Raw genomic sequence first — 14,050 nt, 5'->3', positions numbered from 1 at the left:
TGTACAAACGAATGAGGATGACAGACACGTTTTCACAACCTGCGTCCCGGTTTCCTCTCTAGTTTCCCTCTAACCAGCTCTCCCTTAGGAGTTTTCTCTTCAAGTTAAATTGAATTACCTGCAATTCCTGGAATGGATTGTATTCTCTCATCTTCAGGATTTTGTGGACTTTGCTCGTGTGATACTGTAATGTGGGAAACATAGATTTGGCCTCATCCCCAGTTCCTGGCACAGAGCTTATAAAACCCCTGAAAATTTCCTCTGTGGTAGAGATGAGAAGGTGCCGGCGGTTATGCTAATGAGTTGACTCTTGGAGGGCAGGGGGGCTGGTTGATTAGAGGGTTAGGACTTTCGGACCCATCCTCTGACCTCCAGGGAGAGGGGCTGGAGATCGAGTTAATCAATCACCAATGGCCAATGATTTAATTAATCATGCCTACCTAACAAAACCTCCATAAAAACCTTAAACAAAGGGGTTCAGAGAGCTTCAGGGATGGTGAATGCACCAAGGAGAGTGGTAAACCCCAAACTCCAGAGAGACAGAAGCTCCTGTGCTCAGGACCCTTCTGGACCTTGCGCTATGGACCTCTTCATCTGGCTGTTCATTTCTATCCTTTACGATGAACTGGTAATGGTAAGTAAGGTGTTTCCCTGAGTTCTGTGAGCCATTATAGCAAATTATGAAACCTGAGGAGGGGGTTGTGGAACCACCAATTTGCAGCCAAATCGGACAGAAGTGTGGATAATCTGGGGACTCATTACATGCGACTGGCATCTGATGTGGGAGGCAGTCTCTTGGGACTGAAACCTTAACCTGTGGGGTCTGCACTGGTTCTGGGTAGTTAGTGTCAGAATTGCTTAATGGGAGGGAAAACCCCACATATGCAGTGTCAGAAATGTTGTGAGCAGAGAAACAGTTTTTCCCTTTAGCTCGGGAATCTCCTCCTCCCACCTATTTACCTGGCTTTCTTCTACTCAGAGTTCAAGTCCTAGCTTAGATGTCTCTCCCTCCAGGAAGTACTCCTTGGACCTCTAAGGTTGAGTTAGGTGGGTGCCTTTATATGTGCCCCCATAGTACATTAATTATTCTGTAATTTACTACCCTATACTGTATTGTAATTGCCTTTTTGTTTGTCCACCACCCCATCTAGGCTTGAAAATTCTTTCAGGATAGAGACCCAGTGCCTACCACAATATAGATGTGTATTAGCACCCTATTAAGTCATGAAATGAAGGAATAAGTGGATAAATGATGGGGAAACTGACACAAGGAGGGCTGACTGCAATTCATCAGGATTGCTGAATACAAAGGTGCTCAAGAGTGAGCACCTCCACTCTAGAATAATAAACGTGAGGCTCACATGGGGCATGCTGTAAAATATCGTTAATTCTCTGCCCTCAAGACCAGAGGCCTGATAACAGTTCCCACATGAGTTTCTATTTCTTACCGCTTCTGGGGGAAAGGCAAGGTTCCCAGGGTTTCAGCTGTCTCTTTAAAGGCTGGAGTTCAATGTTTGTTAACTCCTGGGATGCTCCAAGACGTGTCAAATCCGTCCATGGCACTGCTGGTCCCTGTGGACTAGCTGGGACCTGAAATCAGTAAAATTTGTGAGAAAATTTCTTTGTGAGAAAATCCCTAGGGAAAATGCTTAGTAAAAATCTCCAAGAGGTCACCGAAGACATCTCCAGGGATGACGGATAGGAACAAAAGAACTGTTTAAGGACAGAGACAGGTATGGCCCTGGTAGTCACTTCAGGGTTATGGTTCAACTGGAGACAAATTCTCACCCCATTCTTATGATGCTGCCACATGCTCCAAGAAGTATATTCCTTTTCCCAAAACATATCACATCTCCCTGTTCTCACCTGCTGCCCTGGATCATCAAATTCCCTCTCCAAATCCTCCAACAGAGTCACAGCTTCCTCGCCACTTTTTGGACTGTGTTGCTGAACCCAGATCTGCAGCTCCTCAGGCAGGATGCTCAGGAACTGCTCCAGCACCAGCAGCTCCAGGATCTGCTCCTTCGTGTGCAACTCTGGCCTCAGCCACTGACAGCAAAGCTCCTGGAGTCGGCCCAGAGCCTCCCGGGGCCCAGGTGTCTCCTGGTAGCAAAACTTTCTGAACTGCTGGCGAAACAGTTCCTGGCAGGATCGGTTACTCCTATTCTGCTTAAGTTTCTGACCCCAAGAAAGGCTTTCTTCTACTTTCACTAGTATTAGCTCTTGTTCCTGAGAATTCTGAGGTACCGGGGTTGAAACTGCTCTGGATTCCATAGCCGTTCTGGGGTGAAACAGCTTAGCAAAAAGCTCACTACAACTGGGTCCTCTACTTCAGAGTTTCTTTTGAGTAATCTCTTCTTTCCTGAAGGATATAAAAGCACTGTTAACTTACAGCAATGAAAAAAACCTCTAAGAGCTTACAATAATAAAGATCAGTCATCGCTCTAAGAACTTACAATGATAAAGATCAGTCATCGGAGTAATATATGGAAAGGGATCAGGTTTGAGACTGTAACTAAGTAATAATCAAATGACAAAACTAAAAATCACTCACCTCATTCAACGTCTCTCATTTTGTAGAATTCCTACCACATTTATGCTGTAAGAAATTATTTTAGAGGCAAAAGAATGCAATATTAACATGAATCACATATTGAGAAATTTCCTTTTCAATTCTCTTTCAATCCTGTTTGCATCAAGGAGAATAGTCTGTCTTTAACATCTTCTGAAGATGTTACTTACAGAATTCCCTTTTAAATAAACTATAGGCCTCAGACTTCCATGGGTAACAGTATCTAGCTAGGATTTGATATGCTGATTTTTAAACATTTATTTTTAGTTACCTTTAACCTATGGCACATAATGGTGCTTTTCATTTAGGTAGTAATAAAACATTTTTAAAAATCCATATTAAACATGAGTTGATTTAAATAAAAACATTGTTGGACGTTTGCCATTCGATTAAATTTAGTATTTAATGCGCTTCTTCAACAAACACTGAGGCACTTATTATGGGCTCTGTCCCCAGCCAGGTATTAAGATACAAAGGTTTTTGCTCGTGAATAAATGAGTCTACCTAGGAATTAACCAAGAAGTATTTGTTAAATGCTTACCATGTGCGCAACTGTCATATTATAGAGAGACAAAAGCAAAAACGTTAATCTCCACTCTCAAAAAGCTTAGAAGATAGGGGAGTAAACATTTTAAAAAGTGAAATATGGCAACAAATAATTGTTTTTAATTTTGTAATATATAGACCGATCATGATCTGATCTTTGGATGGGAGAATATTGATAGAAGGGTGTACCCTTGAATTAGCAAGACAGATCAGTACATCTGAACACTAACACTACAGTTAACTTCAGAGAACAAAATATTTAGCCTACAAATCTGTGGTTTATTAACCAGCCCTGCCGCACTAGCCTATTTTTATATCCCGGTTAAATCGCAGCATCTGCGAAATCACGGCGGTGGGGGAATAACTGCCCTTTCCGCTGGAAAGCAGGGGCTTGAGTGCTGGTCTCCTCTGCGTCCCCAGGACGCTAGGAGACGCCGCCCGGACAAGGTGCCAAGACCCGGGGATGGGCAGGCCGAGGAGCGGGTCTCCTCCACCCAGCGCCCGCCGCCCCGGCCGCGCGCCCTCCCCGCCCCCGCTCCGTCTCAGGGCCCGTGTCCCTCACCGCGAAGCTCAGGAGCCGCCAGGGCGCGAGCCACAAAGACCGGAAGTGCGCGCCCGCGGCCTTCCGCTCGCGCGCCCTCCCGAACCTCCATCCGCCCCGCCCCGTGCTCACAGTCAGCCAATCAGCACGTGGCTCCAGCCCTCCCACCGCCTTCCCGGGGTGGCTGCGGGCCCCGCGGAGCGTCGACTGCAGGGTGAGGATGCTCTAGAGGCGGGGATCTTAGGGGGACGTCGCCCTCCCCTAGGGCACTGCTGCACGCCTCGGCCACCTCCTACCCTGGCTTTCTTCCTCCTGACTTTGTGTCTTGTCGTTCCCGTGTCATCTTACCTCCAGTTTTCCAGAAAGTAATTTGGATTTTCCTGTAATTCCTGTGCATTTCCAGTACTGCCGACAGAAGTAAACTCGTGGATGAGCGGGCTGAACAAAAAGTAACAACCACTTATATTCCTTTTCCCTCTGCGTATCGTTTGAGCCTTCCAACTGCTCTGTGCGATAGCTGTTTATGCCCATTTTACAGCGCTAGACTCTGCCCAAAGTCAGGCAACGTGTGACCAGAGACGCCGAAGTCGCCGTAGTTCAAGGACAGTCTGCGGTCCCAGACATTGCGCCTCTAATGCAGGATTTTTCCATTTTTCACTGGAACTTAGCTGGCTTAAGTTTTAGGGTTTAAATTTTTCTTTGGCTATTCAGTAGATTAAAAAATGATGCCTCATGTTGTTTTAACTTGCATTTCTTTTAAATTAGTGAGCTTGAGTTAAAGTATTTTCTTCACATGTTTATTGACCATTTATGGTTCTTCATGGAAATGGCTTTTCCCATTTTTAAAATTGAGGTGTTACTATTTTTCTTTTGTATTTGAGAGAGGTTTTTACTTGCTGAGGATATCGACTCTCATTTGTTATAAATATTTCCCCTCTTATTAGTATTTAATTATTTTGTAAATGTTAGTACAAGGTGATACATGCATAGAAACACATTCTCCTTTGTGAGCTAAGACAATTAAAACACATATTTGGAAAAAAATATTCACTAGCATTCAGAGTGGCTCACTAAATAATTCTTAATCGTTGTGCACAGACTATGGTAATTTTACAAAGCAAGAGAACAAATAATACAACCTTGTGTTTCAGCTGTTGCTGCCTAACAAAGCACTCCAATACTTAGTGACTAAAAACAGCAGGTGTTTTATTTTATTTTTATTTTTATTTTTCAAAGGATTCGTTTTTTTATAGCTGCTTTATTTATTTATTTATTTATTTATTTATTTTTGGCTGTGTTGGGTCTTCGGTTCGTGCGAGGGCTTTCTCTAGTTACGGCAAGTGGGGGCCACTCTTCATCGCGGTGCGGGGACCGCTCTTCATCGCGGTGCGCGGGCCTTTCACTATCGCGGCCCCTCCCGTTGCGGGGCACAGGCTCCAGACGCGCAGGCTCAGTAGTTGTGGCTCACGGGCCCAGCTGCTCCGTGGCATGTGGGATCTTCCCAGACCAGGGCTCGAACCCGTATCCCCTGCATTAGCAGGCAGATTCTCAACCACTGCGCCACCAGGGAAGCCCAGCAGGTGTTTTATTGCCCACAATTCTGTGGTCAGGAATTCAGACAGGGCTTAGCAAAGATGCTTTATGTGTCAGTCCTCTTGGCCTAATTGGGACTGGAAGGTCCAAGATGGTGTCACTCACATTGTTGTGGTCTTGGTGCTGCCTTTTGGCTGGAGTTACTTGATTCTTCTCCATAAAGTTTCTCTCCATGTAGTGGCCCATCATTCGGGAGTTAGCCTAGCTTTCTTACGTCATCCTGGTTTCCAACAGTGAAGGAGGAAGGGAAGATGCTTGATCTCTTAAGACCTAGGTCTGGAACTGGCATTATATTTATATATGCATAATACTTCTTCTGTATTCTGCTGGCAGGACTAGTCTCATGGGAAGCGTCTTGAAATAGACTACCTTTTAATAGGAAGAGCAGCTTGAACATAGGAGGAAATTTAAGCAGTTATCATTGCATTCAATCTACCACACCTTGTTATATTGAGAAGCCTACTATTTAGGAGCGGAGCTATTGAGAGAGAGAAGAAATGCTCTCAATTGCAGTGGTAGAAAACCTTACTGTATGTCCTTAATGTTTAAGCCTTTTTATTACCTAACATAGCTAGGTGCGTGGAGGTCAGGCCATCACCAGCGTTGGTTAATTCAATGAATTGACAATATTGTCAAGGACCCAGGTCCCTTCCCTCTTTTTGCTCCTCCATCTTTAAGTGTGTTGGCTTGTTCTCCAGTCTGGTTTTCGTTATGGTCCCAAAATGGTCTCAGTTACAGATTACAGATAATACCCAGAGGCAAGAAAAGGGGGACACCCTTATATTCGGTCTCTTTTTAAGACTAAGGAAAACCTTTCCCCCCAGCAGATTTTCCCTCATATCTCATTAGTTAAAATTGCTTCACCTGTTCATGCCTATCACTAACAAAGGGGTGAGGCCTCCAAGATAGGCTCGGCCAATTGAGATTCATATCCCAGCCTCTCCTGAAAGACACAGACAGTCTGGGGAAGGTGAACAAAATTAGGGTTATGTTAAAAAGACAGAAAAAGGGGATAGATAGATGAATAATGAGTGTGCAACAGTGGCATCTACTTCAGTAGGTAATCTTATTATAGGTAATAGGCCTATATGGGTAAGAAAGTGAGACACTAGGAAAAAAATTCAAATTCCTATCATTCCTTACAAGATGGTACAGATACTTAATATATAAACCAGTTACTTAGTTGCAAGAGATGTAGACTAGAGATTTATAGCAAATTTCTAGGACTTTGTTTAAATTCCTAGTGGGATAGCAACTGATTACTTTTAAGAGCCTTAGTCGACAATTTCCACTTACATAGTGTCTTAGCCCATTTTTCTATAACAAAAATACCATAGACTCAGTGGCTTATAAACAACATAAATTTATTTCTTACAGTTCTGGAGGTTGGGAAGTTATGATCAAGGCATCAGTAGATTCAGTGTCTGGTGAGGACCCACTTACTCATTCATAAACTGGTGATTGGTGAGTAAAGCTATTCATTCAGTAAAGTCCAACTGCTTGAATTATGTAAATATCATTTAGCAGTGCTACACTTCATGGTCTTCATCAAGTGAGATAAACTTAACTGTAAACCACTATTCAGTTGTAAAGATAAAGAAAATGGCTTCTGATGCTTAAAGGAAAATGGATCATTCTTTCATTCAGCAAATATTATTGAATATTAGTATATGTAAGAAAAGTGAGGGATTCAAATGAAATAAAAGATAAGCTTCCTCACTTCACTTACAACTATAACACCTAGAGTATAAACTTCATGAGGGCAGGGGTTTTGTTTTTCTGTTGTCGTCTCCCCAGTATGACTAGCAAACAAATACACAAGAGAGAGCATGGGTTCTGTTAAAGTAATTCAACAGGGAGGTCGTTTGACTGAGGTGGCTCTGATACCTTGGCAGCCTGTATAAGCAAACAAAAACCTAAGCCAGAGTTGATTCCTGTAAATACCTCAAGGCTAAGAAACTGAAACGTAACAACTAATCACGAACAGCCAACTAGGCTTTCTCAAATGAGGCCATCACTTAAGCTAATGTCAAGCAATTTCCTTGCTTCGCTTCCATGTCTGCTCTATAAAGCCTTTGCTTTAGCTCCTGCGGTGGAGTGCTCCTAGCCATTTTCAGTTTGGTGCTGCCTGATTTGCTTTGATGTTTGCTCAAATACACTCTTCAAAATTTTCATGATCCTTAGTTTACCTTTTAACAATACCAAAACTAGTGATAGTAATTGAAGGATTCAAAGATGTAGAATATTCAGAAAGGAAAATTTTGAATAATATACTTAGACTCTTTATTTTAACCTAAGATTTATTTTAATCAGGTTTTGACAGACATGCAGACAACAACCTTTGAAAGAAGAGTTTATTACTCACAGTTACCCAGAGGATGGTAGGCACCACATGCCACATGGGGCCATATGGTGTCACTTACAGGGAGAAGTAGAGAGAACTGGGACTAAACCTTTGTTATAGTGCTGAGAAGAGCTAGGTGGGGATGTCCCCTACTGAGTGGGAAGCAAAACACACAGTTGATGCTTGTGATTGGAGGGTTTGTGACAGGTTTCCGAATGCCTGATGGTGGAGGTGTTTGTAAAAAACCTTGCATCATTAGCATGGCTCCATGACTCCAAGATGCCAAATCATTAATACAGAATATCAAGAATAATTATTACACAATTAAATTCTATTACTGTTACTGTTATTTCACCAACTTAGCTTTGTTAGCTTTGTATTTTTTTAGAGACATAATAGATGTATTAACAGAACAAGACAATGCTTATTTGTAGCACCCAAGGCAGTAAACAAAGGCCTTATTTACTGAGTTGTTTCTCTTTGCCTCAATGTCAAAGAAAGCCGTTGAGGTTGCTCATGAGGTACATTCTTTCATTTACCATGCCTAGAACAGAGATAAAGCTACAGACAGGCCTTTATTGTTGTTTACTTTTTTTTTTTTCCCCTTTATGGGTTAACCACAATGACAGATCTCATCCTAGCTCTTAATCCTGCCAGCCACTTCAGAAAGGTCTTCCACCAGGATTCTGTTCTGCCTTAGGGGTGATTCAACAAAGAAAGATACATTCTAAGATTGGGGGGTGGGGCGGGGAAAGGCAATGCCTTTCTAAATGAATGGATTATGAGTAATGAAAAGAACAACTCTACTAAAGAAGCTGAATGAAATATTTTCTAATGGTTTTGTGGGTTGGAAACATTAAAGTGTGGAGGGGAGGCTTTTTTTTTTTTTTTAAAGCTGTAGGACTTAGGTGTTAAAAGGCACGTCATTTCATTATAACTATTATTTGTGGTAAGCTGGACCTGTTAAAAAATCTAATTTGGTTGTCTTGAGCTTGTATTATTTGCCTATATTCTTTTGTTGTTGTATTAATTGTTACTAGAAGGAGATTGAGGTTTTAATTGAATTTTTAATAGAACAGTGAACTTATTGAATCTTCATTGGGTTTCTATTTGGCAACATCTAATGAGAAGTTCATTTCTTTTAATCTTGTTAGGTAACATGGTGGGAAATGACTAATATATATACTACCCAATATTACCTCTAGGCCTCCCAAATGCCAAAATATACTTTTATTTTAAAAACATTTTTCAGGAGGTACAATCCAGTTTGCTTACTTTTTCTGGATTTGTATTGCTTTAAAAAATTCATTATTTTATATCATCTTTTTGTGACTGAGATTATACTGCTGCAGGTAATAATACTTTCATATTGAGTAAAATAATTTAGAATAGAGGGCTTCCCTGGTGGCGCAGTGGTTGAGAATCTGCCTGCCGATGCAGGGGACACAGATTCGAGCCCTGGTCTGGGAAGATCCCACATGCCGCGGAGCAACTAGGCCCGTGAGCCACAACTACTGAGCCTGCGCGTCTGGAGCCTGTGCTCCACAACAAGAGAGGCCGCGATAGTGAGAGGCCCGCGCACCGCGATGAAGAGTGGCCCCCGCTTGCCACAACTGGAGAAAGCCCTCGCATAGAAACGAAGACCCAACACAACCATAAATAAATAAATAAATAAACAATAATTAAAAAAAAAGAAAAAAGAATTTAGAATAGAAAAAAAAAAGGAAGTATGTATCCTTATCTCCACACTTCCATAATTCCCCAAAATCGTACTTCAATGTAAAAGTAAGTGATAGCTTTAAAATTTTTCAATATACTCTCTTCTTATTTATTAATCCAGTTTCCTCTTACCATTCCAGTGAAGTTGAACCTTAGAAGATAGTGACCTTGTAATTGCCAAATCCAGTGACCTCTTCTCAATCCTTATCCTTCCTGAACTCAAGCACTTTGTCACTGTTGACAGCCTATCCTTTTTTTTTTTTTTTTTAGTTTCTAGGGCACTATTTTTCTCTACTACTCCAGCCGCACTTTGCCTAGCTAGCTCCTCTTTACCACCTACTTCCTTCCTTCAGGCTTCTGCTGAGCTCATCTTCAACACTCTCCATATATATTCCCTCTGTTGGGGGAGTGATTTCACTCTTCTACTCATACATAAATGATCCCCCAATTTGTATTTTCATTCCTGACTTGTTTACTAAAGGAAAACCATTTCTCTGTTCATGACACTTCTGACACCAAATGTGTGGGTTTTCCTTAGCCAGCAATTCTCCAGTTCTCTGTGGACACAAACTGGGTGTCCTACAATTTAATTCAGTTCTGACACTAACTACCCAGTCAGCACAAACCCCACAGATTAAAGGTTAAGTCCCATAATAATGCCCCCCACTTGAGACAACAATTTTAAGTAGTGGGTTCCCAGCTTACCCACACTTCTGTCTGACTTGGCTATAAATTGGAGGTTCCCACAGTCCCTCCTGCACAGGTTTGATAATTTGCTATAACAGCTCACAGAACTCAGGGAAATACTTGACTTACTATTACTGATTTATTATAAAGGATACAAATGAACAGCCAGATGAAGATGTATATAGGGTGAGGTCAGGAAGGGTCTCAAGGTGTGGGAGCTTCTGTTCCCATAGAGTTTGGATTGTGCCACCCTACTGGTAGCTTTCTGAACCCATCATTTAGGGTTTTTATGGAGGTTCCATTACAAAGGCATGATTGATTAAATCATCGACCACTGACGATTAACTGAATCCCTAGTCCCTCTCCTCTCCCTGGAGGTCGCTGGGTGAGGCTGAAAATTCACCCCACCACTCAGGAAATTCCAGGGGGTTTAGGAGTTCTGTGCGAGGAACTGGGGATGAAGACCAAATATGTCTTTCTTACTATATCTACCAAGCCCCAAATCTTAATTTCCAACCTGTGAGGACATCTATCCTGGACAGTTTACCAATTCTTCAACATTCACACAGCCAAATCCGACTTGACTACCTTCCTTTATTTTTAATCTTATTAATAATTAATTGTTATATTATGGAATTATTAGAATAATTACTTTTTAACTTGCTTTTTTAACCTCGCACATCACGACTAAGTAGAAATTTTAGGGCCAGTGGAAGGGACTGGGAAAAATTGGTCATTTAAAAACTTTGGTTGTATTGAGGCAGGAGATAGATGGGCCCCAGGCTGAGCAGCCAGAGTTTGTCCCCTGTGACAGATACTCCAAAATAGCAGGAGGGAGGAGAAGCTGAGCCCTGCCCAGATAAGAGATAAAAGACCACATATTCCTCATTCTCCAAGTCAAGGAGACCTTCCTGACTACACAGGCGCAGAAAGGCTCCTTGGAGGTCAGTAAGGGAGGGGGCACCACCCCATAGTAAGTGATGCCAACCTACCCATAGGCCTCTTTGCTAGAATCCATCTTGGCTAAGAGATGCACGCACACACGCATGCATGCACATGGGAGGACCCGGAGATATACCAAATACGGACTCAAAACCAGGCAAAGGAAGATGATTGGTCAAAGAAAACCCAGAAGAAATGCCCCATAAAAGTGATTCAAACTACCACGAGGGTGCAACTCCCTCTGAGCCCGCCCATGTGTCTATCCACAAGTACTCTTTTTCCTCCTAGTAAACACTTTGCTTGTTTCACTACTTTCCGTGTCTTTGTGGGAATTCATTTTTGCAAAGCCAAAAGGCCAGGGCCTTGTCACCGACCACTGGTCTAGTGGCTAGGATTCAGCACTCTCACTGCCGTGGCCTGACTTCAGTCTCTGGCCGGGAACCAAAATTCTGCTTCAAGCTGCTGCAGGCCAAGGCCACCTGAGATCAGTATTGAATCATCTCTGAAGTAGCTCAAATTTGTCTTCTTTTCCTTTTTACTGTTTTAATTCAAGCCTTTATTATCTTTCTAGTAATAGCTTCTTAACTGATCTCCTTGACTCACACCTGCCCTCTTACTCGGGTGCATCTTGCAGATTGCTGCCAGAGTCTTAACATGAATCTGATGATGTAATCATCCTATTTATAAATCTTTGCTGCCTCGCTGTGTCCTCAGAATATAAGGTGCACACCATTACCACGCCATTCAGCATCTTCCTCCTTCTGATCCACAGCTATTGTCCCTTGTATACTAGGGCATCAAAGCTGAGGCATCATCTCTCTCATCCTGCTCTGTTCAACATTTTGCCCTTGCCCTGACTATTGTCTTTAATAACCTTTTTGCTTTTGGATGAAATCCTAAGCATCCTTCAAGGCTGCTTTATATATTGGTTTCCCTCTGAAACCTTCCTCAGCACCCTAGGAAGGGCTCTGTTATGAGTTGCTCCTCATGTATATGTTAGTATTCCTAGGATCTAGCAAAGCACTTTGAGCATACTGTTAACTTCTTTTTAAAATTTGAAGTCCTTATTTTTAGGAACGGTCCTTAAAAATGTAGTTTTTATTACCATTTAGTTCTTTACCTGGTAAATTTCCTTTGTTTGATTTCTTAGCAAACCAAACTAACATCATCATCACTGTCATCAACACTTTGACAAACATTTAGCAGATGTCTAGACTGCTTGCATGCAATTAGGGTGCAGAAAGATTTAACAGTTGGTCCTGCACCATCAACTCAGTCAGCTCCATGGTAGCCCTGAAGTGATGTTGCGCGACTGTACTTCTTCCAGTGCTGTGCTGCCATACAGCCCATGGTGAGTCCTAGCGGAGACTGTGCACAGGAAGATGATGTGCTACGAAGTCTCCAAGTTTCATTTGAAATTCAAGGTCTACGCTGATGCACACTTCACACATTTCTAAGCTTAGTGGCTACTCCCTTATATAATTTTGAACAGGTCTCAAGTCAATTTTGCAGTTAAACAAGTCTAGTCGGTTTAGTTTTGTGTTTAAATAGCAACAGATTTCTCAGTCTCCTAGGAAACTGCATGGCAACTAGGAACTCTTTAAATAAAGAGCATGCCAGGATCTCTTAAATCTTTAAAAGCAAGGACACTATTAATTAACAGTTTATATAGTTAAGCATGATGACATGGCAGAATGAAATAAAGTCAACTAATGACTGAATGTAACCAAACCAAACAAACTCAAACAAGTAATTGTTTATCTTTAATATCTAACTGGCCCAATAGTTCACCATAATTTTATTATTCTATAAAAGGATCACATCCTACAGGTATAATAAAATATATGAAAATGTTGAATGTCAGTCAAACAGAAGTACCTATGCCATGGGATAAATTCTTCTATTTTTACCAAATCGTATACTTGTACAAAGAATGAGTAAATTAATCGACCTTAAAACCCTCACTAGAAAAAAAAAAAAAAAAAAACCCTCACTAGTTTTTGTAGTTATTTGATTGTATTATTGTTAGTATCTATGTTAATTATATAGTTATATATAAAGGGTTAGTATTATAAACTGTAAAAGTATATCACATATTAATCATGTTTATTAGACTGAAAGGTCATCAAATGTGCATATGAGAGGTGTTCCAGACTACTCAAAGCATTCTTCAGTTCCTCTTATTCCCAAGCTTCCCTTGTTCCTTTACCTCTCTCCTCTCTGGCTTGGCCAGGAACCTTGCTAGTTTGCGTTGTGTTACACCTGTTGTGAATTAACAAGCAGGTGATAATTAGCAACAGTGGTGACACTGGATCTAGCTGTAAAATGGTTGAAACCATCCAATGACCTCTACTGCTTTGGACATTCAGTTTGGTTGGAACCAGTAGAATAGCTAAATTTTTGTTTACTCTGTGTCCCACAGTCCAGCAGTTCTTTAGTGGTTCTAAATACTCAGGAGAACCAGTCACAGGATTTTCACGACGTTTTCCTGGAGCATGCTGCCACCTCTTGGCCAGATAAAGCAGGGCAGCTTTTGTAGGATCACAGTGGAGCCTGCAGTGTAATTCCTCATTCCCACTAACATTTAACACTTTCTGAACATAGTAATTTGGTTTTTCAACATCTAGAGGATTCATCAAATATTTGAATTATAAATAAAAATCATATAACAGCCAAAGGGACCAAATAATCTGAAATACTTTCCACAGAGTTATACAAGGACGCTGTAAAAGAGTAAACTCTATTACAGCTAATTTTGAGTTATATAAACAGAAAGAAAATTAGCCTTGGAGAATTTTATAGTGAAACTCGTAAGGATCAATTTCTCTTATGCTTAATCAGTCTTATAAGTTTGTCATCTCTTTTTAAAAGTGATGGCATACATAAAAATCAAATAACTTTGGCCTAAATGAAAAAGGTGGCTCTGTAAAAATGTAATAGAGCGCTGCAGTGCGCAGCCTTTAGCACTCGGCCATTGCTGCCCGCCATTACACCCACCCCACCCCGATACCAGGCAGTGGTTATCCGGAGACTGTTAATGTGGTAAGGTTAGAACGGCCTTAGAGGTCCTGCTCAGCCATTGGTCGCTGCCACAGAGGACCCCATT

At 41.5% G+C, this 14,050-nt stretch overlaps 1 protein-coding gene across 4 annotated transcripts in view; it reads right to left on the bottom strand.

Annotated features, from left to right (window-relative positions):
• LOC118906644 (zinc finger protein 397) overlaps window positions 1–3,734 on the bottom strand; it is a 51,062-nt gene extending 47,328 nt beyond the window's left edge. The window contains exons 1-5 of one of the 4 annotated variants that reach the window (XM_036874170.1): window positions 3,681–3,710; window positions 2,555–2,599; window positions 1,867–2,362; window positions 1,449–1,590; window positions 119–184 (exon numbers count right to left, since the gene is read on the bottom strand). In XM_036874170.1, the coding sequence (XP_036730065.1) occupies window positions 119–184; window positions 1,449–1,590; window positions 1,867–2,274 (616 nt within the window). In that variant the 5' untranslated portion in view covers window positions 2,275–2,362; window positions 2,555–2,599; window positions 3,681–3,710. Of the gene's footprint in view, window positions 1–118; window positions 185–1,448; window positions 1,591–1,866; window positions 2,758–3,680 lie in introns of those variants that run through there. The other 3 variants (XM_036874171.1, XM_036874172.1, XM_036874173.1) reach the window with 3 other exon arrangements.
• Between the last annotated feature and the right edge of the window lie 10,316 nt (window positions 3,735–14,050).

The sequence above is a fragment of the Balaenoptera musculus genome, chromosome 14 (genome assembly GCF_009873245.2).
Source record: "Balaenoptera musculus isolate JJ_BM4_2016_0621 chromosome 14, mBalMus1.pri.v3, whole genome shotgun sequence".
NCBI lineage: Eukaryota > Metazoa > Chordata > Mammalia > Artiodactyla > Balaenopteridae > Balaenoptera > Balaenoptera musculus.
The sequence above is the reverse complement of the archived record's forward strand: the minus strand, read 5'-3'. Positions and strand labels throughout refer to the sequence as shown.